The 26,419-nt window shown below is 46.4% G+C and overlaps 1 protein-coding gene across 1 annotated transcript in view; it reads right to left on the bottom strand.

Moving 5' to 3' along the window:
* Positions 1 to 12,548: 12,548 nt before the first annotated feature.
* LOC128404650 (cysteine-rich protein 1-like) overlaps positions 12,549 to 26,419 on the bottom strand; it is a 32,811-nt gene continuing 18,940 nt past the window's right edge. Inside the window, exons 3-4 of the mRNA XM_053370407.1 lie at positions 18,136 to 18,190; positions 12,549 to 12,928 (exon numbers count right to left, since the gene is read on the bottom strand). Of these exons, the coding sequence (XP_053226382.1) occupies positions 12,846 to 12,928; positions 18,136 to 18,190 (138 nt within the window). The 3' untranslated portion in view covers positions 12,549 to 12,845. The remainder of the gene's footprint in view (positions 12,929 to 18,135; positions 18,191 to 26,419) is intronic.

Genomic DNA, 26,419 nt, shown 5'->3' with positions numbered 1-26,419 from the left:
TTCACACATGACTCAAATTTTGGTTTGGTTTTTGGCAGAATTTAGGCCACAACTTTATTGATTACAGAAAGTGATTGATTGCATAGGCTCTGGTTCGACTAGCTCCCTGCCATGCAGGTAGCGCTGACCCAGGACACCAGCATAGGTCAGCCAAGGGTGAACACCTGGATGAGCGAAAAGCCGGGAACGGGCTAACTCCACCACCCAAATGTCCCCCTGGACTCAGGCATGGGCACACACCCCTCTCAGGGGTTGACCAAGCCATTGAGTCCCTGGATTCATTTAACAGAATACCCTTCACATAGGGATGGCGAGAGCGCTCTCCCATCCCTATCACCTGAACCAGAGCCTATCCGCAAGCTTACAAGTTGTGACGATTTGCTACGCAGCAAGTGAAACCCAAATGGCACCAGCCAATCAGCCAAGTGGCGAAAATTCCTGCCGTGCCCCTGTCCCAACGACAGATGACACACGACGGCATAGCAAGTTCAAGCGCAACAAGCCCTAAAAGTAGGGAGAGGTGGGCGGGTGTTCTGAATGCATGCGCCGAAAGAGGAAGCTCTGGGTCACGTGCATGGGCATAAACAGGTCCCTTGAACCGTTTGGACTGTGCCCCATTGGCCAGATTGCACCCAGCTTCGAGGGACCTACCAATCGGGTGTTGTGGCTGACCAATTGTACCCACCCACAACACAGGGTGTCAGTTTCCAGGTCTCACCACAATACGTGCACTCTTTAAGGGAGGACCCGATTTATTAAATAAGAAGACCTGGGAGACCAGGGTTCAAATCCCCTCTCAACCACGTAGTTCATTGGATGAGCTTGGGTCGGTCACAGTCTTGGTCCAGTGGCCAACTGGGCTTTCAAATTGCAGCGGTGCCCTGTGTGACACCAAAAATCCCCCCTCCAGCCTCTCACCTTACATTCTTAGTCATTGTTGTGGTACCCCTGCAGCGTCCTCTCAATTTGGCGCCCAATGCAAGCAAACTGGTCGCATCCCCCTGAATCTGCCTCTGCTCAGACTCAGCTTGGAGGATTGATGTGAGGATAAAATGAGGAGGGGGAGAACCATGTGTGCCTCCTGGAGAAAAGGTGGGATATAGAATCGTCGAGTTGGAAGGGACCCTGAGGGTCATCCAGTCCAACCCCCTGTAATGCAAGAATCTCAACGAAAGCATCCACGACGGATTGCCACCCAAACTTCTGCTTAAAAACATCCAAGGAGGGAGAGTCCACAATCTCTGGAGGGTTGTGATGATAGATAGGTAGATAAAGCCAGCACTTTTTTTTTCCTGGGAGGGGGGGACAGACGCAGGGGGGACACATACCCTAAACATTTTGCAAATCTTTGTATTTTGTCCATTTACTGTATTTATTTTTCCTGATTTGAACTGTAAAACGGTGATTTTCTTGAGTCAAAATGAGAGTGCCCCTAAACAGTTTTTTTAGAAAGAAAAGCACTGGATAAAATAATTGTAACCGTATGAAATAAAATGTTAATAACATTCAAACATCCATACCAGGAATCAGGGCCGGATTTAGGTTTGATGGGGCCCTAAGCTACTGAAGGTAATGGGGCCCTTTATACGTCCAGCTGCTCTTTGTCAACAACAAATTCTCACTGTTTTTTTTGTGTTGAATATATGCTATATGGTAATTTATGGACCTAATAGGTATCTAAAGCCATTTGCACATACAGAATGTAGGCACCCTGTCTATAGAAATGAGCAAACCAGTGATATTTTAGGGAGCAGACTAGCAGGCGGGGCCCATAACTTACATCATAGGAGCCTACACAACACAAAACACTGTTATCTCAGCGCATTGAGCAGAACACTGGAAGGCAGAAGCAGGCTTAGTTTATGCTGAGTAACTGGGTAAAATACCGCCTGCTCAACCTGCACATTTCCCCTTATACATCCATCAGGCTGGAATAAGTGCACGTGGAAGGTTGGAGGCGCAGGGAGAGAGGGCTGGTTCCTGCAGACCCCTGCCAGGGCTATTTTCCAATTAGCATGTTCCGATTAGCACCTGAGGCGGATCCAAATTGCTGCTGGCATTTATATTTTCAGCTGACATTTCTCTTCTCTTCCAGTAGCCTTTTGTGCAACATGAAATCTGTTTTGCATCTAGCAGGATGTAATCTAATTAACTCTGCACAACACACCCCGCACTCCATCTTAACCCACAGGCTTTGAAGTTTCCCCGTCACCCGTCTTGCTCTGAAACATCTTTCCCTCCCTCCGCTTTTGTTTTGCTGTTTTCTGATACATCGAGCCCGAGGAAAAGTTTCGGGAATGCTTTTGCTCATTGGCTTGTGGCGTTTAAATAATCCTGATATGTTACACTGGGGAGCTTGCTTGCTTGCTTTTATAGCCCAGGCCCTTTCCGTCAGGCATTGGGAGAAAGTGACTAGATGAGAGAGCTGGCTAGCCCAGACTAACAAGAAGGAAGCATCACTTGCTTCTGGGGCACCAGCTCAGGAAGGTTGGAATAGCTGTGGAGCCAAGAATCTGCTGCCTCGAATGATTGCCTCACCCTGGCTAATGGTATGGCTGGCTTGGCACAGGATAATGAATCATTCAATGTGCATAAGATAACCTGGAACTTCATGTTGAAGACAACACATGGTACCAGGAATGAAATGTATTGTGGGAAGGTAATATGGAATAGTGAAGGGCTCTGCATGCGGGACATGGGTGGTGCTGTGGGTTAAACCACAGAGCCTAGGACTTGCCGATCAGAAGGTCGGCACTTTGAATCCCCGTGACGGGTTGAGCTCCCGTTGCTCGGTCCCTGCTCCTGCCAACCTAGCAATTCGAAAGCACGTCAAAATGCAAGCAGATAAATAGGTACCGCTCCGGCGGGAAGGTAAACGGCGTTTTAGTGCACTGCTCTGGTTCACCTGAAGGGGCTTAGTCATGCTGGCCACATGACCCAGAAGCTGTACGCCGGCTCCCTTGGCCAATAAAGCGAGATGAGCGCTGCAACCCCAGAGTCGGCCACGATTGGACCTAACGGTCAGGGGTCCCTTTACCTTTACCTGCATGCTTTATCTCTCTCCTGATGCATCTGAGAAATAGAAGAGGGAGAAGCTTAAAACTGCCATCCCCCCCCCTTTCAGGCTTTTTTCTAGATAGGATAAGACTGGATTAAATGTTTTGGCAGGCATTTTGATGCTGACAGTGTTGTACAGACCCTTCAAAAAATAAATAAATGTGTATGCTCAAGGAGAGCCAGATGGGCAGGGTATAACAACAACAACAACAACAACAACAACAATTAATAGCACCAATCCCACAATAGAGACCCATGTGGAAGCACTCTGTATGTACCTTTAATACCAGCATAATTAGTTTCTGTTGTTTCCTAAAACTTCTGCTCTAGGAGAACTCCCCACTTCTTAAGTATAGCAGGGTCCTTAGGTGGGTTATTCATAAACACAGCCAATTTTACTAACTACAGTGGTTCCCAAATCGCTCTTAGTAAATTCTGTCTGTGCGGCCTTTGACTGCTTTCCCATGTTTTAGTAAATAAATGTCTAGCTACATGCAAGACTTGCCCTTGTTTCTCATATGGAACACATTCCTTTATACAGTCCAGTAAACATCTCACTGGATCCAACAGTATGTTAATCTGGACCACGTCTGTGATTACAGCTGTTACCATCCTCCAGATTTAGTTGTTTCTTTCTTTGCCTTCTGATACTTCCACCACGTGCCAAAAAATAAATAACCTTTTGTTTGACTACATATCCAACAATCCTCTTCCCCCTTTTAATATATTTTAAATGTTTTCTACATTGCTATATGCCACTGAGTGGCCATTTGAACCATGTTTTTCTTACTGCCACCTTCCCCAACCATATATTTTGGACCACAGCTCGCATCAACCCCAGATACTACATGCATACCCCTCAACTGTCCCGGAACATTCCATTTTTTCTTGTGAGAGCACGGTGGACATTTTGGGTGCTGTGATCTCGCATGATTTCAAGCCGTGACCCCCCACTCCAAAAAAGCACCTTTTCTGGGGCCATGGTTTTTTCAGGGGGAAATCACAGTGTGAAATCACTCGAGATCACAACGCCAAAAATAGCCACCGTGCTCTCACAAGACAAAACAGGCAGATGGCATCCCAGAAGATGGTGCCCCAGTTTTTCTCTTTGATATTTTGAAGGGTATACACAGGCTGCCTGGAACTCATGGAAGTTGTAGTCAAAACCACCTGGAGGGCGTTAGGCTGGCGAAGACAGATTTACTGCCATCACAAATTTAGACTTCTTAACAAATATATATTCCACATTTCCCGAGAGAGGTTTCACATTACAAAGTCTTTCCCCACATCTTGATGTTACTTTCCTATCTTGTTTTGGCTGCCTAATCATGATTTAATTGTGCATCCTGAATTTGCCAGTGTGTGATTAAATCCCACCCAAACATAGTGACTTTCTGGGAGTGCCCCTGGAGACTGCAGTCTTCACTTTTAACTCCCCTGCTGCCGGTGGAGATGTTGCAACAGCTTATGCTCATCTGCTCCTTTGCCTGTTTGAAGTGCCTGTAGTTGTAATTTGTTGGCAGCTTCCCAGAGTGGCTAGGGCAACCCACTCAGATGGGTGGCATAATAATAATAATAATAATAATAATAATAATAATAATAATAATAACGTTTTTCAGTATAGGATCTCTATGGTTGTAGGTGATGTCGTGCTTTTGCTGGTACAACCAACTTCTTCTTCTTTATACAGTGGTACCTCAGGTTACATACGCTTCAGGTTACAGATTCCGCTAACCTGGAAATAGTGCTTCAGGTTAAGAACTTTGCTTCAGGATGAGAACAGAAATTGGGCTCTGACGGTGCGGCAGCAGCAGGAGGCCCCATTAGCTAAAGTGGTCCTTCAGGTTAAGAACAGTTTCAGGTTAAGTACGGACCTCTGGAACGAATTAAGTAATTAACCTTAATCATTTTTTAATGAAATGATTTTAGAATGTTGTATTGATTTATTGTTGTTAGCCGCCCTGAGCCCGGCTTCAGCTGGGGAGGGTGGGATATAAATAAAAAAATATTATTGTTGTTATTATTATTATTATTATTATTATTATTATTATTATTATTAACCTGAGGTACCACTGTATTTTTTTGACAACAAAGAGGAATATTGTCCCATCTTTGGTTACAGGCGAGGTTACAACAACATGGGTCATTGACTAAGAAGCAGCTGTTTTTGGAATTTGAATGGAGAGAGGGAGCAGCGAGAGCTTCTAAGCAGCTGGGCATCAATTCATGCCACCTGTCTGACACCCACTCGGATCTGGAGGCCTCTTGCATGGTGACCAAGGAAGAGAGCATGGGGTACTTACTGTGACTGTTCCTTCCTGGGTAGGGGGGGGCGGGGAAGGTGCAGGAGGCTTCCAGGTCCCACTTAGTTCAGGTGGTAACTTTGCAAGATGCATACAGTGGTGCCTCGCAAGACGAACACCTCGCAAAACAAAAAACTCGCAAGACGAAAGAGTTTTCCGTTTTGGAGGTGCTTCGCAAAACGAATTTCCCTATGGGCTTGCTTCGCAAGAAGAAAGCCCATAGGGAAATCTCCGCTGGCCTTCAGAAGAGGTTCTGGACCTCTTCTGAAGGCCGGCGGGGGGCAAAAGTCTTTGCTCCCCCCCGCCTGCCTTCCCGGGACAGCGGAGACTTCTCCGCTGTCCCGGACGATCTGAAAATGCTGGCGGGCGGCAGCAAATGCTGCGCTGCCGCCCGCCAGCATTTTAAAAGCCCCGGGACAGCGGAGACTTCTCCGCTGTCCTGGGGGCTTTTAAAACGCTGGCAGTCGGGAGGAAAGCCCTCCTGTCCCCGGAGCTTGCGGGGTGGGAGGTGGGGAGAAGGGCTTTTCTTCCCACCGCCAGCCTTCAGAACAGCCTTCTGAAGGCTGGCGGTGGGAAGAAAAGCCCTTGTCCCCCCCCCCAGCCTTCAGAAGAGGTCGGGGGACAGACTGTCCCCGGACCTGGTCTGAAGGCGGTTTCCATAGGAACGCATTGATTGATTTTCAATGCATTCCTATGGGAAACCGTGCTTCGCAAGACGAAAAACTCGCAAGAAGAAAAAACTTGCGGAACGAATTAATTTCGTCTTGCGAGGCACCACTGTACTTTGTTTCATGCCTTTCTGGAGGGAGTGTTTTCTTTACCTTGCCCTCCACCCTGCCCATTCTGATTCCATTCTGTAATTTCGCCACTTCATTGGTTTGGCTATTGTTGGAAGTAAGGTTGGAGCTGACCATGTGTGACTCTAGCTAGCTCATGTGTCCTGGGGAACAGAAGGGATTAACTCATTGCTGTCCTGGATGTCTCCTGCATGAAGGGAAGTTCACAGTAAGCAACGGGTCCTGATCTGCTGTCAGTGCTTAGTGTGCTGGTCCCGGGGGGTTACCGTACGGTGTGGTCCAAGGCTGAAGGTAGTCAGTTGGGCGTGGTCAGGAACTCTGGCAGAAGAGCAGGACAGGGTGCAGGCAGGAACAGGTAACCAACGATGTTGTTCCCGCAACCTGGGACTGGGCTGACTGGCCTTTATCTCCTCCGAGGCATAGGGTGGCCCCGGTCCACAGGGCACTTGTCTCCCCTGGCCTGGAGGCAAGCACTCCTCCTGAGAGAACTTAGTTCCCTCCACCTCTCTGCCCTGAGCTTCTGCAGCTCAGAAGAGGCTGGAGGGTTACTGGACCCAGAGGCAGCCTCACCTTCTCCTGACAGAGCTGGGAGAGGAGCACCTGCAGGCAATGGGTCCTCAATCACCTCTGGAGCCAGAGTGGATTAATCTGGTGTCTGCTCCTGAGGATCCGGCACAGGTGCAGGCCCTTCAGATTCAAGGCCCTGCCCCGGCTGAGCCGGCCCTGGAGGCGGGGACTCCTGTGCAGGCTGGGATTCCTCCGGTTCAGCCTCTGAATCAGATTCGTAGGCCATCACACTTAGGATTCTTTCCACACCACCAGCCCTAAGCTTTTCGTGTAATTTTATAAATAAACCAAGTGTCAATAGACACCACAAGACTCTGGTGTTCTTTCTCATCCAAAGGAAACTGAACCCTGCAGCACCACCCCTGGAACTTATCATCGCTCAGAGATATGAGGCGTGTGCAACGTACAATATAAGCAAGACATAGAAAGGAGGTGCCTTTGATCGAAACCAGATGAGGAAATAGCTTGAGGAGCAGATGTTCCCAAGCATCTGTTCTATGGGTTTAAAAATCAAGGAAGGGCAGGGCGTCATTTCAGCGCTCCTTTCCCCTAATCTTGTTAACACGGCATAATATTCCTTGTTAAAACGAATTGCTTGGCTACTGAGTCTTATACTGCACAAGGGAGACAGGTTTAAGCAGTGTTCAAAGGTGATGGTGGAAGAAATGGGACGATTTCATTTCAAATTTGTCCAGACTCAATTTAGCCCATGGTCCTCTGACTGTTCTTATATCCCTCTGAACTGCTTGTTAAGAAAGTTGAATTAGTACCTTCGTATTTTGAAATTAGTCAGTTTTTCTTACCATGAAAAGAACAGCATTACAGTAAGGTAAAGGTAAAGGGACCCCTGACCATTAGGTCCAGTCGTGGCCGACTCTAGGGTTGCGGCGCTCATCTCGCTTTATTGGCCGAGGGAGCCGGGTCATGTGGCCAGCATGACTAAGCCGCTTCTGGCGAACCAGAGCAGCGCACGGAAACACCCTTTACCTTCCCGCCGGAGCAGTACCTATTTATCTACTTGCACTTTGACGTGCTTTCGAACTGCTAGGTTGGCAGGAACAGGGACTGAGCAACGGGAGCTCACCCCCGCTGCGGGGATTTGAACCGCTGACCTTCTGATCGGCAAGTCCTAGGCTCTGTGGTTTAACCCACAGCGCCACCCGCGTCCCTAGCATTACTGTAGGGGGCCTATTTCCACCTTCTAGCTCTGACCAGGTAAATGGCAGTTGTGCAGCAAGAAGGCAAGCACTTGGCTGGACAGCCACCTCCTTCCTTCCAAGATTTAAGCTCAACACAGACTCTATTGGGTTTGGGTTTTCAACTGCTGAAGGTAACAAACAGCCATCCTTGCAAGTGTTTGCCCCTCTCAGTTCAACAAGAAGCCCTGACCTGGATTGACTGACTTAAAAAAACAACAACCCAAAAAACCGCTGCATAACTCTGCTCTGTACAACATCCTGGGATTTTTTGACATCCATTGACAAGTGGAGTGGCTCAAGAACCATCTAAAAAAGAGTGAGATTGCATCCCACCTTTCCGTACAACCCGCTTTGAGCCATGAGTCTAAGCCATTCTTCCTTTTAGCAGGTGACATAAGAAGTGGAGCTCACATCCTCTGTAACTTGTAGCCCTGTAGAAGGAGTGAGATGGAAAGGAGAAGGTAAAACAAGTCTTTGCTGTTAAACGTAGCCCTGTACTGAAAACATTTTACACTTTCTCACCAATCATTATCAACGAGCAAAGGAAACGCTTTTTAAAATGATCATACAGGAGAGAATTTTTTTGATGAAATTCTCAAGGTATTTCAAAACAAAAAGTGGAGCACCTTCTATTGCACTTACATTACATACAGTATACAGTGGTACCTCAGGTTAAGAATTTAATTCATTGCGTGGACAGACGGAGTCCCCCAGATCCCGAGCGGCCCCCCCGCCATGTGGAATAACGACTCAAGACAACGTGCTATGGGATTAAATTGGCCACAACTTTATTGAATTTCAAATGTGGGTAGACCTTGGCTCAGGCATTGGGCGTTCTCCCTCCCCAGTCCCCAGCCGGGGACCTAGGGAGCATCAGGGTTATCCAGTGTGTGTGGGGGGGATGGGCCGGCTCTGGAGAACATATGTTCAAGCAGAGATAGCCGCCCCTGTTACGCCGCCGCCGCAGGAGAGAGCAATGACAACCTTTCGGCGCACGGCCAAAGCCTCCCTTCAGAAACCCCTTTAACGGGGAACCCTGGTATCGCCGCCGCAAAGAGGAAGATGGACTAAAGGATTCCGTCCAAGGCCTGATACCGCCACCCGAGACCGCAAAGATTGCGGTCTCGCCGCCAAGACTACCTACATCTGAAAAGTGCCTTTGCCATCCTCCAACCAGTCAGTCAGGCCATGCCTGATGTCGCTCAGCCAACGCTCGTTACCAAGGTCCGATAGGTGCACGCCATCGGGCTGAAATAGCTCCTGCATGTAAACTTTAATGTTGAGGTGTTTCACGACCCGACCTCCCATGCGAGTGGTTGCAGAGCGCACTGCCCTATTGATTTTTTCCACAGTGTAATTAAGTCTAGTGGGTTTGATGTTGCCACGCCAGTGCAAGCGTGGCAGAAGTTCGGACCAGAAAATCATGATACTGGGGTGTTTTGGGAACCCTGTCGCGGGGGGGGGGGATGGACAGGGAGGCCAAAAGGCCCCAGGCTTACCTTTGGAGCGAGGAAGTCCAGCGACGTCCTTCCCGAAGAAGCTCTGGAGCCAAGTGAGGATTCCCAGGTAAGATCCTCCCTCTATTGTGTGGGCAGGTAGTCCCTCCCCTACCTGGCCTGGTCTCCTTGGCAACGCTTCCCCCAGGTGGGATTGGACAACTGACTGAGGTAGGCGGAGACCTCCAGGTATCCCACCTGAGGGAAGGCAAAGCCAAGCCTATGCTGTTGGAGCCGCTCCAGATCTAGGGGCTGCACACGTCCACGCAAAGGGTGCCCCCCATTTTAAGCGGGGAGCGGTCATTCTGGAGGTCCGTTCTTAACCTGAAACTGTTCACAACCTGAGGTACCACTTTAGCTAATGGGGCCTCCTGCTGCCGCCACACTGCCGGAGCACGATTTCTGTTCTCATCCTGAAGCAAAGTTCTTAACCCGAGGTACTATTTCTGGGTTAGCGGAGTTTGTAACTTGAAGCGTCTGTAGCCTGATGTACCACTGTAAATCAGCATGTGCAATAGTTGTGCAAATCTCTCTCTTTTTGTAATGCAATAAAATGTTGCAGTATATCCTCCTTCCATCCTTACAGGAGTGCTCCTGTTCCAGCCAGGGCATTTTACCCCCTCTGTTTTATGTTTGTTTTCAACAGGCTCACAACATTCTAGTCCTCACTGAGAAGGGTTTTGGGGGGATATTTTTTCTTGCCACCTTAGTTCTTTTTTAATTCAATGAAGAATTGGGTTGGGGTTTTGGTTGTTTTTTTGTTTTGGTACTTCTGCAAACCTTGGGGTTCTTCTGAGGATTCTGATACATTCTTCTTCATTCTCAGGCGGCCTGTTTTGTTTACCTTCCTGTGTTCATTATCACAAGGAGTTAGCCCACGTTTGAGATGGTGCTTCCAGGTCTGCTGCAGGTGAGCTTGCAATTTCAGGTGAAACTGAAGACCAGTCCTGTTCACTTCCATGCAACTTCTAGGTGTGGCAGTGAAAACCTAATTACTTATTTTGTAAAAATGTGCTGCTCATATTCATGCTCCTTTAGGCTCAGTTGACTGACTTGCTGGCAGGTTTTGTGGCTTGGCTCAACCCCAGGTACACTCCACAATAAAATAAATTACTGTTGTTTAATCACTGAAGTAAATTACCCACAGAAAATTATTGTGTCACCATAATAGATTCTCTCCTTGAAGAATAGCACCTTAGAAGAATGCTTTCAATAATTCCCCCCACAAGTTATGGTGTGTCATAATTTAGCTATTATGGTTACAGAAGCGATAACAACAGCTTTAATATTTCACGGTGTTTTTACAGTGTCTTGAAGGATCCATTTAAAAACCTATTATGACTATTTTGTAAGCAGTTGTGGTATTTACTTTCCTCTGTCCTTAGCCCAGCAGGTACTTGTCTCAAATATGAGCCACAGAAACATCCAAAGCCAGGCATCTTACAGGTCTGAAAACTGAGCACCACACATTTTCAGAAGGTCATATGGTTGAGGGAAGGTCCAGATGTGTACTTTTGGATAACTAGGAAGGCTGATTAGGGAAAGTGGAAATAAGAATGACAAAAGGATCTAGGCAGGAAGACCAGCTGCACAAATATAGGATGGGTGAATCGCTAGTTTGCCAGTAGTACATGTGGAAAGGATCTAGGGGTTGTAGTAGACCACAAGCTTAGCATGTCAACAGTGTGATGCAGCAGTAAAAAAAGCTAATGCTATTCTAGGCTGTATCAACAGAAGTATAGTGTCCAGATCAAGAGATGTAATAGTACCACTCTATTCTGCTTTGATCAGACCACATGTGGAGTACTGTGTCCATTTCTGGCTGCCACAAGTTAAGAAAGATATTGAAAAACTGGAACATGTGCAGAGGAGGGCAATCAAGATGATCAAGAGTCAGGAGACTAAGCCTTATGAGGAATGGTTGAAGGAGCTGCGTATGTTTGGCCTAGAAAAGAGGGGGATAGCCATCTTCAAATATTTAAAGGGCAATCACATGGAAGATGGAGCAAGCTTGTTTTCTCCTGCTCTGGAGGGTAGGACTCAAACCAATCGCGTCAACTTTACAAGAGAAGAGATGCTGAAAAAACATCAGAAGAACTTTCTGATGGTAAGAGCTGTTTGACAGTGGAACAGACTCCAATGAGAGACATTAAGCTGTTCTTCCTTGGAGGTTTTTAAGCAGAGGTTGGATGGCCACCTGTCATGGATGCTTTAGTTGAGATTCCTGCATTGCAGGGCATGGACTAGATGACTCTTGGTGTCCCTTCCAACTCAAGAATTCTATGATTTCGGAAAGAGTACTATTTACCTTGCTCACACTAGGCAGGGCAGTTGCTGATCTTGTTGTTTCTGTTGTCTGTTGCTCAGTTCAGCTTGTGGTTGTCTCACTGACAACATTGGGGGGTGCAGGCTTGCTTTTTACAATTCTCACTAACTCTCAGTCTTGCAGGTGGCTTCTCAAGATGAAGATGGGCAGAATACTCTCACAGGAGTTGCGAAGGCTGCTATGTGTGTCTCGGTTGAGCTATTTTGAGCTATTTCGGACTGCATATCTGTCCCACACAAGGTAGGCATGGCTGTGCAGATAACACTGGCCTGTATTGCCTGCAGCAATCAAAATGTTCCTTTGGCCACATGTACTTTTCCACCAGCTGTTCTGTACTTCTCCCTATTCCATATCTCTGTTGAAGTCACCACATAAACACATCACTGGCCCACATCTGTGTCGAATAAACACAAAAGTTCAAACCGCATTCTCTCGACCCATATCTTAGTATCAAGAAGTGGTCAAGGCATGACAGAGCTTCCAGTTTTGCAAAATGAAATGCTGGAGCATATGATTATTTTGATAGTCATTGTTCGATCCTCTAGCATATATTTTATTACATCAACGAATGAAAGACTCATTTGCAAATCTGAAGTGGCTGTTTGTGTGAGATACTTCTAATTTGCACAGGGTTTCACTGCTGTCCCTCTGAATATTTCTAAGTGACAGTTTGTGTTGCTTATGATGTTGAGCCAGTTCAATTATATCTTTGGTTGTGGGTCTGTAATGAGGACATTAATTCAACTTTTGGTTTCCCTGGCTTACATGATGCGTTGCTGAATGAAGGACACAAAACTGCAAAATGCAGGTGTTCACAAGTGCTTTATTATTCAGTACCAACATATAACAAAATAGGCACATATCTTAGTCTAAATAAAGCTACAGGTGCTTTGCAAGCATTTATACATTTCAACAATGTTCACTATTAACCTGCTACAATATATTTATCACAGCTGCTATGTTAGCCAGAGGTAGGGTGAACTCTATTACGGAAGCTGTCTGACCTTGTTTAGATTATTAGTTATGTTCAAGCAACACCCTTTTTCAGCTGACATCACTTTATAAATTGCTACTTCTACAGCATAAGCAAGGAAAGACATCTATGAGCCCTTTCGGATTTCTGCTGGAACCTTAGGAGAAGGCGATGCCCCAAAGGACGAGCGGGTGGTTGATGGTCTTGTTCCTTTGCAAATTAAAAAGAAAACATTTTAGAAAACGTTGTGGGAGAAAAATCGTATTTTACTTCCTCTCTCTCTCTCTCTCTCTCTCTCTCTCTCAAGCAAAACTCACATTCAAAAGTCGGATAATTAAAAACACAGATGCATGCTGTAGAACATGGTGCGCAAGCCTAATCTGCAGCTCTTCCTTTGAAATCCTTATCAAAGATTTCTCCTGCCAGGAAATTAAACCTGCTCAGAGTTTTGCAGAAGCATTGCCAAAGTGTTCAATTAAAACCTGGACTCAGCTGAACTTCCAGGTCTCACGAGAAACCGAAATGAACATAAGCTCCAGTATTATTTATATCGTTTGACATATGAAGCCACAATCTGATCCCGGTTTATACACCTATGGGAGACTGCAAAGGATTATGCTCACATTGCATAATGTTATACATTGTGCCAATATAAGAAGCCTAAGACCGAGGCAAGATGTTTCGGCCAACGAATGTAATCCAAGCACACAGTGATGGTCCCGGTGAAACAGTGCAAACAACACCAAGACCCAGCAAATGAAAATTGGCTCGCTGTCTTGATTCATTTTTGGGGGGATTTTGTAAAATAGGTCTAGTTATTGTTTTGTCTAATTGGCATATTGGAATCTGAGGAATTTATTTATAATATATACTGGTATTTAATGTTTGTATGCTGCACTGTGAGAAAATTAGACAAATTAACAGAGAACAGGTCTATTAACAGGCATTAGCCATGATAGCTAAAGAGAACATCCTATATACAGGTATGGTGGAACACTGAATCTCAAGGCTCTTTAGCAAACAGCCCACCACATGGACCACACTCAGTGATCCTGAAAACCATTACTTCAGCCTGCAGGTGTAGGTCTTCAAGTCAAGAAGGAAGATGGGCAAGAATACTTATTACTTAGCTTTCTATGTGCAGGGAGTTTTTAAATAAAAGAATGCAGTAATGCAGTCCCCACTTGCAGCCAGAAATAACACAGTCCATGGACAGGAAAATTGGCTTTCAGGTGGAAAGGTCGAAATTAGAAACAGAGCTTTTGGAACCCAGTACTAAGAACCTGTCAAGAATGTATAACTTGCTGTTGAAATGGAATACACAGGATGAGATGGTAAAATCAGCTATGATCAAATGGGCACAGGACATTGGACATGACATTATGTTTGCAGACTGGGAACAGTTATGGACCACCGGTATAAAGTTTACGGCATGTAATGCTTTAAGAGAGAATATTATGAAAATGATTTATAGGTGGTACATGACCCCAGTCAAGCTTGCAAAAATTTACCATTTGCCCAATAACAAATGTTGGAAATGTAATGAAACTGAAGGTACTTTTTATCACCTTTGGTGGACATGCCCAAAGATTAAGGCTTTCTGGGAAAGGATCTATAATGAAATGAAAAAGGTGCTTAAATGCACTTTCGCGAAGAAACCAGAGGCCTTTCTCTTGGGCATGGTAGGCCAATTGGTGTCAAAGAAAGATAGGATGTTTTTTATGTATGCGACAACAGCAGCAAGAGTACTTTTAGCAAAGTACTGGAAGACACAAGAACTACCCACACTGGAAGAATGGCAGACGAAGGTGATTGACTACATGGGACTGGCTGAGATGACCGGCAGAATCCGAGACCAAGGGAAAGAGACGGTGGAAGAAGACTGGAAGAAATTTAAAGTTTACCTTAAGAACTGTTGTAAAATTAATGAGTGCTAAAATGTTTTGAGTAATGCAAAATAGAATTGCAGCGATAAACAATTGGATATGGGAAAAAGGACTTAAAGGAAGTGCCATAAGTAAATAAAATTAGAGGTTGCTGGAAAAATTTAAAACAAGGATGCAGAAAAAGGAGGTATGGGGAAGTCGTTGAAAGAAGGTTTAAGGAAAAGAAGGTTAAGAAATTATACATGTTTATATGTGTGTTTGTTTTTGTATTGTCTTGTATTGTTATTTAATATGTGTTGGAAAATTAATAAAAATTTATTAAAAAAAACAAACCAGAAATAACACAGTCCAGAAACAGTTCTACCAGCAGATGTTGGGCTGTAGCTCAGTGGTGGAGCTTTGCATGAGAAGGCCCCAAATTCAGTTTACCTGTCTCCAGGTAGGAATGGGAGAAACCTCTGTCAGAAACCTTAGAGAGCTGCTGTCAGTGAGCGTAGACAGCTAGATGAACCAATGGTAAGATTTAATGTAACACAACTTCCTATATTGGTCTGATATGCTGGATGGAGTTCAGAACTTAGTGCAGGAACACAATGAATCAAGACTGGAAGCAAATGGACCTCAGCAGCAACCCAAAGGAGGCTTCTTTCTTGTTTAAACAAGGGTTGTTAACTCAGGATAATGACCCTGAACAGACATCTATGATCTCTGAAGTCAATGCAACCAACCTCACATAGCTGACACAAAAATAGCAATTGAGAGAAGGGGTATAAATATTTCAACCATGAAACAAGCCTTGACCTTGAACACAAGATCAAAATCCAGACCTAGGCATTACAAATGTGCATGCTAATCCAAGTCCTTGGAAATTTAATTTGCTGCTTTAGAAACCTGGATGCAAACCCAGTCAGGGGTCATGGAGAGCAGAAAGTAGAAGGACCTAATTCTGAAACAATGATGACAAAGACAGTATAAAAGGGCCCAAGATAATTTAGGTTTACCATACGATTAAATGAAACTCACTCCAGGCCCTTCCATGTTTATTCTCACTGTTCCACCATATTCTGAATGATCAGATGCCAAACTTGACTCTTTACAAGAAGCCAGAATCAGGTTCTTAAAAGGATTTAAGTAAAGGTAAAGGGACCCCTGACCATTAGGTCCAGTCGTGACCGACTCTGGGGTTGCGGTGCTCATCTCGCTTTATTGGCTGAGGGAGCCGGCGTATAGCTTCCGGGTCATGTGGCGAGCATGACTAAGCCGCTTCTGGAGAACCAGAGCAGCACACGGAAACGCCATTTACCTTCCCGCCGGAGCGGTACCTATTTATCTACTTGCACTTTGACATGCTTTTGAACTGCTAGGTTGGCAGGAGCAGGGACCGAGCAATGGGAGCTCACCCCATCGCAGGGATTTGAACCACCAACCTTCTGATCGGCAAATCCTAGGCTTACCAAGGTATTAAAGAAAAAAAGGTGTGTTACATACACAGCAGTTTACCTATTGGGTCATCGGAGTGTCTTTCCTGCCCCTGCCCCCTGCTCCAGATGGATACCAAGCAGAAGAACGGAACTGCTCTAGACCTCTTCCCTCCTGAGAGAGAGCTGGGCTCTCCCACCGCCATAATTGGAGAGCAACATATGGTATTATGTTCCACTTGGCTGCAGCGAGGAAAAGGCTTGCTGACTAAGTGGCAGGCCCACCGTGTCTGAAGGGAGAGGGAATTAGCAGCTCGTTCCTTTTCACCTTTCTCACCCCTTTATGCCAGATGCCAGGCACAGAGCGAAGGCTGGCTTCTGGCCAAGCTGAGGCAAGTGAAACCAAGCGCCTTTTTCTTGCCACACACCCCAAAAGTTTCCCTGAAGCAAGAGGCTGAACTTTCACGGAAGCAGCTAGGGACAGATTAAAACGCTGAGTGGTTTATAAGCTGTGTACATACAATACCTCAAAGCACATTTCGTCCTGGGAACTGTGGTTCACACCCTCACGGAGCTATGACTCCCAGCACCCTTAACAAAAACGTTCCCAGGATTCTTTAGGGGTAAAGGTAAAGGGACCCCTGACCATTAAGTCCAGTTGCGGATGGCTTTGGGCCTGCTACACTCATCTCGCTTTATTGGTCAAGGGAGCCAGCATACAGCTTCCGGGTCATGTGGCCAGCATGACTAAGCTGCTTCTGGCAAACCAGAGCAGCACACGGAAATGCCGTTTACCTTCCTGCCGGAGCGGTACCTATTTATCTACATGCACTTTGATGTGCTTTCGAACTGCTAGGTTGGCAGGAGCAGGGACCGACCAACGGGAGCTCACCCAGAGCGGGGATTCGAACCGCCGTCCTTCTGATCAGCAAGCCCTAGGCTCTGTGGTTTAACCCACAGCGCCACCCGCGTCCCTTTCTTTAGGGGTAGTCGTGCACTTTAAATGTATAGTAGTATCTTTCAATAAAAGTCCTATATAGTCCGTTTGGCAGGGGAGTTGATGATGCAAAGATAAATGGGGGTTTATTTCAATCTGTGCAAGCCAATCTTTCCATCTGGCGTGGGTATGCGATGGCCCGATCACCTGAATCATCCCACAAGCACAAATTGCTAGCAGGTCTCTCTGATGGTCATTCTGAGAAAATCCCAAATGACTCGTTGCAGGAAGATTGTGGATTTAATTTGGTGTTGTGTTTTCTCTTTGCCCTGACCCAGCTCTAGTTTGCACAACAGCGAGTTGCCTCAGCTGGGAATTGCACGTCATCATCAAGAGTTACATACAGCTAGTTCAATTGATGACAGAACATCATTGCATGGCAGGTCTTCACACAACCTCCTTGCTCTCTCTCAAGGAATATATGAGAGGTAAATAGCACGGCGACGGAGCATATATGCCCGTGCTGCCCAGGTGTGATGGCCTGGGATTTGGACTCGGAGGCTGAACCTGAGGAATCCCAGCCTGCACAGGAGTCCCCGCCTCCAGAACCAGCTGAGCTGGGGCTGGGGCCTGAGCCTGAAGGGTCCTCACCTGTGCTGGATCCTCAGGTGCAGGGACCAGCTGAGTCTGCTCTGGCTCCTGAGGCGATGGAGGACCCATTGCCTGCAGGTGCTCCACTCTCAGCCCCGTCAGGGGAAGCTGAGGTTGCCTCTGGGTCCAGTAACCCTCCAGCCTCTCCTGAGCTGCAGAGGCTCAGGGCAGAGAGGCGGAGGGAACTAAGTTCCCTCAGGAGAAGTGCTCGCCTCCAGGCCAACGCCGTTTACCTTCCTGCCAGAGCAGTGCCTATTTATCTACTTGCACTTTGATGTACTTTCGAACTGCTAGGTTGGCAGGAGCAGGGACCGAGCAACGGGAGCTCACCCCATTGTGGGGATTCGAACCCCCGACCTTTTGATTGGCAAGTCCTAGGCTCTGTGGTTTAAGAGTTGTTAGGAGACCCCAATTCCCTTCCCAAAGATACAATTGCCAGAGTTCTCTGTGAAGAGGAATTGACTCTGAGAATTGTAGCTCTTCTCTGCGCGTGCAGGACAACTGGTTAATGGGATAGGAGTTTACCTCTGGGTCCAAAGCGCTGAAGGTAGCAGTGGGTGCAGTAAGGTTTGTCGTCATGCTGTGAAAGTAGAACAGAAGAAAGATTAGTTCTCCCAGATTTGCTAGGGGCACTTACATGTCGCTAATGCCATGGAGGCTATTGTACAAGACACAGCCTGATGCGGAGGTTGCTGCCCCCCCTTGATGGGAACTTGCTGGAAGGTGATAGGATCCTGCTTCCCAGTTGTTGATGGCCACTGGCTGCTCAAACCCACCTGGGCTGGAAGAATGCTTTTAGTATTTGATTGCCAGCAACAGAGGGTCAAAGCAGCTCAAGCCTGGGAACTGTTCCAGCAATATTGCTAAGCCGCAGGAAATTGTGGGATACTGGGGAGGTAGACTGATATGGTTGGGACTAATTATACCAGGGCACATGCGTGATTTGTGTCACCTTGGCCTGTACATTTGTGAATAAATAGCTAGTTATAAAAGGCACCATAACTCCTCACTAGACTGCAACAGGCTGCCCTTGCAACTTCCTATCGCGTGGGTGGGAACCATTATGCAAAGTTGCCTAGGAATGGGCATACTAGCCTATTTCGAGCTTATGTCATTTTCCTATGTGTTGATTCATAAGTCTGTTCCATCCCGTTTCTGTATTAATCTGCACTTTTTTAACTAAAAAAATCCACACTTAAATCCATATTTCATCTCAGTGTATGCATTTCTAAATGCATTTTATAGTAAAATATGCATTTTAATACCTTTTTTAAAAAAACTGCGAACAGCGTCACACGATTTGGAGGGGTGCACAATCTGAAGGATAATTACATTCTGATCTGCACACTAGTCCAGGAGGTGCGGATCAGGTTAGTTCACACTGGAAATCACAGAAATTTAATTCCTCAGGCATCCCTAGATGTATCAGATGTGAGGCAGGAGCGAAATTAGCACAGAACAGGTGAATCCCTGGTGATTTAAGAAAGGCTTTATGAAAGATGTTGATTTAGAGCCGAGATTTAAAGCAGAGAGAGAAAAGATGTCAAGCTGAATGTTATCCAAAGTTCAGCAGTTTTCTGCATGGGAGCTTCTGACAGTGACAGTGACAATATAAAATGGAACTGTGTGTGTGCTTCTGCTGCCTTGAAGGATATCTTCGGGAGAAGGGAAAGGTAAGGAGGAAACCCTACACAGATGGTGTCCCTAAGATGGTTGGATGGTGCTGTGTACACCTCCTTCCTGCAACTCCTGCAGCCAAGCTGGTGCCAAACGTCTTGCTCTGCTTTCCTTTGGACAACATCAGCGAAGCGGGGAGGGAAGTCTGCTGTCTTTGCAGCCCAGGACCTCCACACACATTGCCCAGGCTTGCACACCATGGAAGGTCACTTCGGAGCTGCTAACACAGTGGTTTGACTTCACCCCCGGAGGTGCACTCCATTGTCTCTCGAGATGGACAACATGCCTTTTACACCTGTCTCTAATTGGCAGATCCTTTCCGGTTTTGGTTTCTGTTTTACTAGAACCCTGGGATCTGACAAGCCTAAAGTCTGCTATAGACAAAATAGGCTGTTGCTCTGGTTCTGTTTTAGGCAACTCCCTACGTTCTTATAAATCAATTTAATTGAAAATGTTACATATAAGATACACATTGCATATGGAATTATTTTTCTCCCTTTCAATAACTCAATACCCGCTGAAAATTGCTTTGCAAGTTTGGATTGCCTGTTGCTACCCCAGAAATGTTTAAATCCAGCCAGGTCATTTTCTCCTTGAAGCCTAACTATTAACCTTAAGCCAGGTGCTAATAGAAAATTATTTATAGCGTCTGCACGAGGTATATGCAGTAGGACCCTTCTAACAGTCAATGAGTAGAAGAGTCAGCCCCCTACCCTTTCATATTATTAATGCCCCCCCCCCAATCATTCAAAACATACCTTGACTCTAAAACTATTACAATGCATGTCATTATGCCTCCCCCAAATGTTCCTGTTAATGGGATTTAAACTCTGGCAAAGATGTGGGTGTGATCATGCAGAGTAAAACACATGGCTGTTACACAGGAGGGCAGGATGAGGGCTTAATGGCAGAATGGAGTGTGGGAAGCTCTCACAGCCTTCACTGAGAGATCATAGTTAATAACTTGCCATTATTCCATACTTCGCTTTGCTTTTTATTCAAAGAAGGGCTTGTTCTGCACTAGGGACAGGGAAGAAATGTGATACAGGTCACATTTAAAGGTTAACCAACAGACCCTCCAAGTGCTCCTATTTTCTCTAATTTAGAGAAGCCATCCCAGTTTCTGATTTGATCCTGGAATGTCCCGCTTTTCCTTAGGATGTCCCTATTTTCATTGGAGAAATGTTGGAGGGTGTGGAGTTATCCAACCCCCGAGCCATCTGAAGGCAATCCTGTATAGGAAAGTTTTTTAAAATGTTTAATGTTTTATTATGTTTTTATATTTGTTGGCAGCTGCTCAGAGTGGCTGGGGCAGCCCAGTAAGATGTGTGGGGTATAAATATCATTATGGAATGGGACGTCCCTAATTTCATCGGAGAAATGTTGGAGGGCATGAACCTGTTAAGTTTGCACTTGATAGGCATCCTTTGAAATTTGCACTTATCCAGATTTTGTGGTGCTGTTCTCCAGCCAGCGAAGGTTGCATATATTAGCCGCTCTGAGCCCGGCCTTGGCTGGGGAGGGCGGGGTATAAATAAAAATTATTATTATTATTATTATTATTATTATTATTATTATTCTATTAGGGGAATGTGCACATGAAAATGAATATATCAGGGAAAGTTGCATTATGTTGCATTATATTAGGAGGAGTTGCTTGCAAAATTGCATTTATCAAAACTGCATACCAAAATGTTTATTAGGAGAATATTGAAATGAAAATGCTGGTGAACTTCCATGATTTTTTCTTAAATTGCAAATTGCTATGGAATTATGGCAAACTACAGTTGAGGTGTGAAAAAATGAGAAACCGAGAGAACCAAGATTGACAGGTCCTTTCATCCCTAGTCTGCACTTAGCATGGCCAATGATGACATCAGAAATGCTCTTTGGGTACCTACAGAGCAACCCCACCCAGAGGTCAGCCTGTTCTCCAAAGCTGGAACGCTTTGGGGCAGCCTGACTTGGATGCTCATTGACATGTCACACTCTGTTCACTAGAATGGTACCTCCACCGGCAGCGTGTAGAGGTTAATTTATAAATGGAGAATAGCCAGGACTGAAGCCTGACTTGAAGTAATAAGATCTGAGCAGCCTGCAAGCTTTGCCTCTTCATCCCAGATTATGTCTCAGATTTCCCACAATGGTGAGGAAGAGGCACTCTTCACATGCTCAACAGCACTATATAATTATGCAATATTCTACAAGGCTGAGTCAATTAAGACAGTCTCAAAGCCAGGTAAGGGAGGTGCTGGATTTTGGGAAGGAGGTGTGAGGGCTTTAGGATCATGCAAGAGCATCGTGCCTCCTTCCCAAAAACCGGTGCCTCACTTAACAGGCTTTGGAAAGTCAGCATGAGGGTGGGGTGTGTGTGTGTGTGTGTGTGTGTGTGTGTGTGTGTGAGAGAGAGAGAGAGAGAGAGAGAGAGAGAGAGAGAGAGAAATTTTGGCCTTGCTCTCCCCACCCTGTGAGACAAGGCATACGAGGATACGTTACATCAGACTGATGCAGACTCTTGTTATCTACTGTGACTGGCTCTCCAGGGCCTCAAAGAAGGCTCTTTCCCTGCACTGACCTAAACCAGCCATGGTGTTAACCTTTGCAGTTTCCAGAACAATATGAGAACTGAAACACAGCTATGTATCTTTTAACATTTGCACTCATCCAAATTTTGCACTGCCATTCTGAAAGAACATGTCAGCTGCAGCACAGCCATCCTTTGAAATTTGCGCTCATCCAGATTTTGGGGTGCGATTCCCCAACCAGCGAAGGTTCACAAAAATGCATATACTGAGTGAAAAGGTGCATAAAAGTGAACATATTGGTGAAAAATAGCATACAAAAATGTGTTATATTGGGGGGAATTGCTTGCAAAAAAATGTGCACTTCCATCATAACAGCATATAAAATATATTTGTTAGGAGAAATTCATGCAGATGGATTTTCATGAGGATTTTACAAATGAAAAATTCACAAATTGCTGCAAAATGTGGAGAACGGAATTGAAGATTGGAAAAATGAGAAACTGAGAGAACCAGAATGATAGAACCTTCCATCCCTAATTGACACAAATGTTTTTTGGGGGGTGGGTGCTGATCATTAGTGGATGTCGGCTGGAGGGCAGGAAAGTTCAACCCTCCCCTCCCCCTCCCCTTCTCTGAAAGTGCTTTTTGTTTTGGGAAGAAATCTTCTACTGGGTGCCCATAGGGGATTTCTTCTGGATACAAATAGCAGGTTGAAAGGAATAATTTCTCCCAAACAATTCACAAAGGTCAGCAACCAAGACAACACAAGAGGCTTCTGCAGTGGAAGCAAAATTAGTAAAATCCTGCAAACTTATTAACCTTCTTTGGGAATGGGCACGGACCTCTTTGAATCCTGGTCATTCCTTAAAGGTAAAGGACCCCTGAGAGTTAAGTCCAGTCGCAGACTCCTCTGGGGTTGTGACACTCATCTTGCTTTACTGGCTGAGGGAGCCGGCATTTGTCTGCAGAAATTTTTTTCGGTCATGTGGCCAGCATGACTAAGCTACTTCTGGCGAAACCAGAGCAGCGCATGGAAATGCTGTTTACCTTCCCACCACAGTGATACCTATTTATCTACTTGCACTTTTTTGGCGTGCTTTTGAACTGCTAGGTTGGCAGGAGCTGGGACAGAGCAACGGGAGCTCACCCCGTCACGAGGATTCAAACCGCCAGCCTTCTGATCGGCAAGCCCAAGAGGCTCAGTGGTTTAGACCACAGCGCCACCTGTGTCCCTCTTGGACATTCCTTACCAAACCCCATACTGCCAACACCAGCATATTAAAAAGGCGAATGTAATAAACAATCGTAGTGAAGAGAACCATCTACTGCACTTTGTGCATCCTCAGACCTCTCTAAACAAACTGATGCTTGTTAGATCATGTATAGTAGTCCTGTATTTTTTAAATCTAGAGCTCAATGGTGCAGAAAAAAAATCCGGGGAGGGTATACAATCTCGGGAAATGATCCTGCAAATGTAAGTTTTTATGCTGCATGACTTGATTCCCCCAAAGATTTCAGATGTGGCTGAAAAGATGCTCAGTATTTTCCCCCTCATCCTGTGGCACATGCTGTGCAAATATTAGTGCTGTTCCATATACAATGAATTTTTCATACATCCCCATGAAGATAACTCGATTTAATGCAACAAAACTGGATCAGACATTCTTCGGGAAACCACTTTGCAGCGATGGTAAGCTGAAATCTCTTGCTTTGGGCTTGCCCTGGAAGAACCGTATTAGAATCGATTCTCTTTTCCATTTCTGAGCACAGGAAAGCCATTGCTTCGCAGGTCCCTTTCCCGAATCGGAATGAGAATGTTTCTTGGTCGTTATCTACCCTCCTGACTTCAAGTGATTTAGAGATAATACTTTACTGCTCGACTAAAATTTCTGCACAGATGTCTCCAAGTCAGCTGCGTCTGAACTTCATAATGTTATCACTGACCCGTGTCTGCTGCAATGACTGCAGGAAGAGGTCCCAGGTTCAATCCGTAACATCCCCTGGTTGAGGTGGGTAAGTGTGCTGGTCCCGGGGGGGGGGTGTTACCGTGCGGCGTGGTCTAAGTCCGGTCCTAGGTCGAGGGTAAGGAGGCTGTCCGTCAGGGGTGAAGCGAGGTCCAAAGCGAGGAGTCGGGCGTGGTCAGGAACTCAGGAGAGCAGGTCAGGGTGCTGGCAGGAACAGGTTACCAGCGATGTTGCTCCCGCAACCTGGGACTGGGCTGACTGGCCTTTATCTCCTCTGAGGCCAGGGGCAGTCCCAGCCCACAGGTGACTCGCCTCTCCTGGCCTTAAGGCGAGCACTCCTCCTGTGAGCACTTAGTTCCCTCCGCCTCTCTGCCCTGAGCCTCTGCAGCTCAGGAGAGGCTGGAGGGTTACCAGACCCAGAGGCAACCTCACCCCTGACAGGGCTGGGAGAGGAGCACCTGCAGGCAATGGGTCCTCCATCACCTCAGGAGCCAGAGCAGATTCAGCTGGTGTCTGCTCCTGAGGATCCGGCACAGGTGAGGGCCCTTCAGGTTCAAGCCCCTGCCCCGGCTCAGCCGGCCCTGGAGGCGGGGACTCCTGTGCAGGCTGGGATTCCTCCGGTTCAGCCTCTGAATCAGATTCCCAGGCCATCACAGTAAGACTCCCTGTCTGAAACCCTGGAGAGCCACTGCCAGTCAGAGCTGACAATATTGAGCTAAATGGACCCATGACCAACTTGATGTAATGTGGCTTCCCATGTTCCTCTGTCTATGCCTCCAACCCAACCGGGTAATTTAGAAAGAAGATACTAAGAGCAGCCATGGCCAACCTGGTGCCCTCTATATATTTTGCACTACACTTCCAATCACCCCGGACCATTGGCCATGCTGACCAGGACTGTCAAGTGTTGTAGACCAAAATATCTAGCACACATCAGGTTGAGGAACACTGGTTTAGGGCATAGCTGTCAACTGTCCCTTATTTGGTGGGAAAGTCCCTTATCCCAGCACTGTGTCCCGCTGCTGTCCCTTATTGATGATGTCCCTTAAATTTCCCGGGTTTCAAAGGAAGCAGCTCCTCTCCCTCCCTCCCTCCTTGCCGGCCAGGGAGGAGGGAGGCTCCAACTGTGTTGCTTGGCTGCATTGCTCACCCAATAAGGAGTCTAAGAACGACTGGGGGGTGGAGCTTGCATGCCTTGTGCCGATCAAATCGGCCGGGTTGCCTGGGGACTCGCCTTTGCTCAGCGCTTCCCAGCGGAGAGGTGACGGTGGTTTTCCTTGCTGCATCCCCTTTGCCGGGTTGCTGCGCTGTGGGAATCACCGATTGAGGCTTCGTTTGGCTGCTGGCTGGGCTTTCTGCCTTTGGCTCGGAGGGGCTCAGAAGTTGAACATACCTGTGCTGGGAAAATCCCTTATTTTGGCTGCTGATCCCTTATTTTCAAGGCTGCTGGTCCCTCATTTTCAAATCTGTAAGTTTACAGCTATGGTTTAGGGTTGTCTTGCAGGCAGTTTGTACTCATTGGAACTCATTCTGTGCACCCTTTCTCTTTTCATTGATGCCATGGCCAATATTACATTTTTTCGACGCGTCATGGTGCTCAGAGATTCATCTTGGAAACCCGACAGACTTGGCAAGTCTTTTAGCTAGTCTCTGTGCAAGAAAGGGGCTTCCTGACTGAAATGATAAGATGGGGCTAAGCAGATGGGGGAAACCTCCAAACTCAACAGCTTCTTTTGTCTATGAGACAAAAGGAATAGGACACAATCTGGAGCGTACTTAAGAGAGAACAACACTTTGGCCTCCATTGAAGTACGGATGTCAGGATCCCACCCAACCAGAATAAACCCTAGGGAGACCTCTTCTGAACGTGTCATAGATCCCAGTGAAAACCTCAGTACTACTGCTATAGTCCTGAGGCACCTCATCTCATGAACTTCTCAAATGGCCCTCTTTCCCAATAACTTCTCTGATAACATCCCAAGTCCTGCCTCAGATCTCAAGTTCTCCTCTTTCACTCTCTGGACCTCAAGAATAAAGCCCTCAGTGGTCCAGGTAGAAAGTCCAGAGTTGGTACAGAAGTTCTTGTTTGGCTGCCAAAAAGCTTCCTTATCAGGGGTTCCCTTGAGGGAAGGAAGGGCAGGAAGGGAAGAAGTCAGAGAAGATCGAGCTGTGAGCAATGATGAACAGGAAGCAGAGGGGCTGGCAGTGAAGGTATAAGCATCTTAATCTCTGTTTGCCTCTTGCTGGGATTACAGATCCCTGTTTGAGCTCCATGCCCATTTCCCTTTGAAACTTCCTTGCTTCCAATACTAGGCACCAGTCATGGCCAACTAGTGATGGGGGGTCAAAGGGCAGACTTAGGTTTCACCCTGATGGGATCCCAGAGTCATCCTTTTCCTTTCTCCTATAAACTACAGTGGGAGGCAAAACCCACCTGCCATAATTGTATGGCCTGGGCCAAACCTGACAAGAAACTCTGGGGCTGCCTACATCATGACTTTGTGCAGAAGGTCCCAGAATCATCTACCAGGCAGGGCTGAGAGAGACCCCAATCTGAGATGGACTACAAGTCAGGCTCATTATGAGGCAGCTTCTTGTGTCCCTATGTACAGAGGTAAGGATGGGGGGAGAAGTTCTGTTTGG

This window comes from Podarcis raffonei, chromosome 17 (assembly GCF_027172205.1).
Source record: "Podarcis raffonei isolate rPodRaf1 chromosome 17, rPodRaf1.pri, whole genome shotgun sequence".
Lineage (NCBI taxonomy): Eukaryota > Metazoa > Chordata > Lepidosauria > Squamata > Lacertidae > Podarcis > Podarcis raffonei.
Note: the sequence above shows the minus strand (reverse complement) of the source record. Positions and strands in the feature narration are given on the sequence as shown.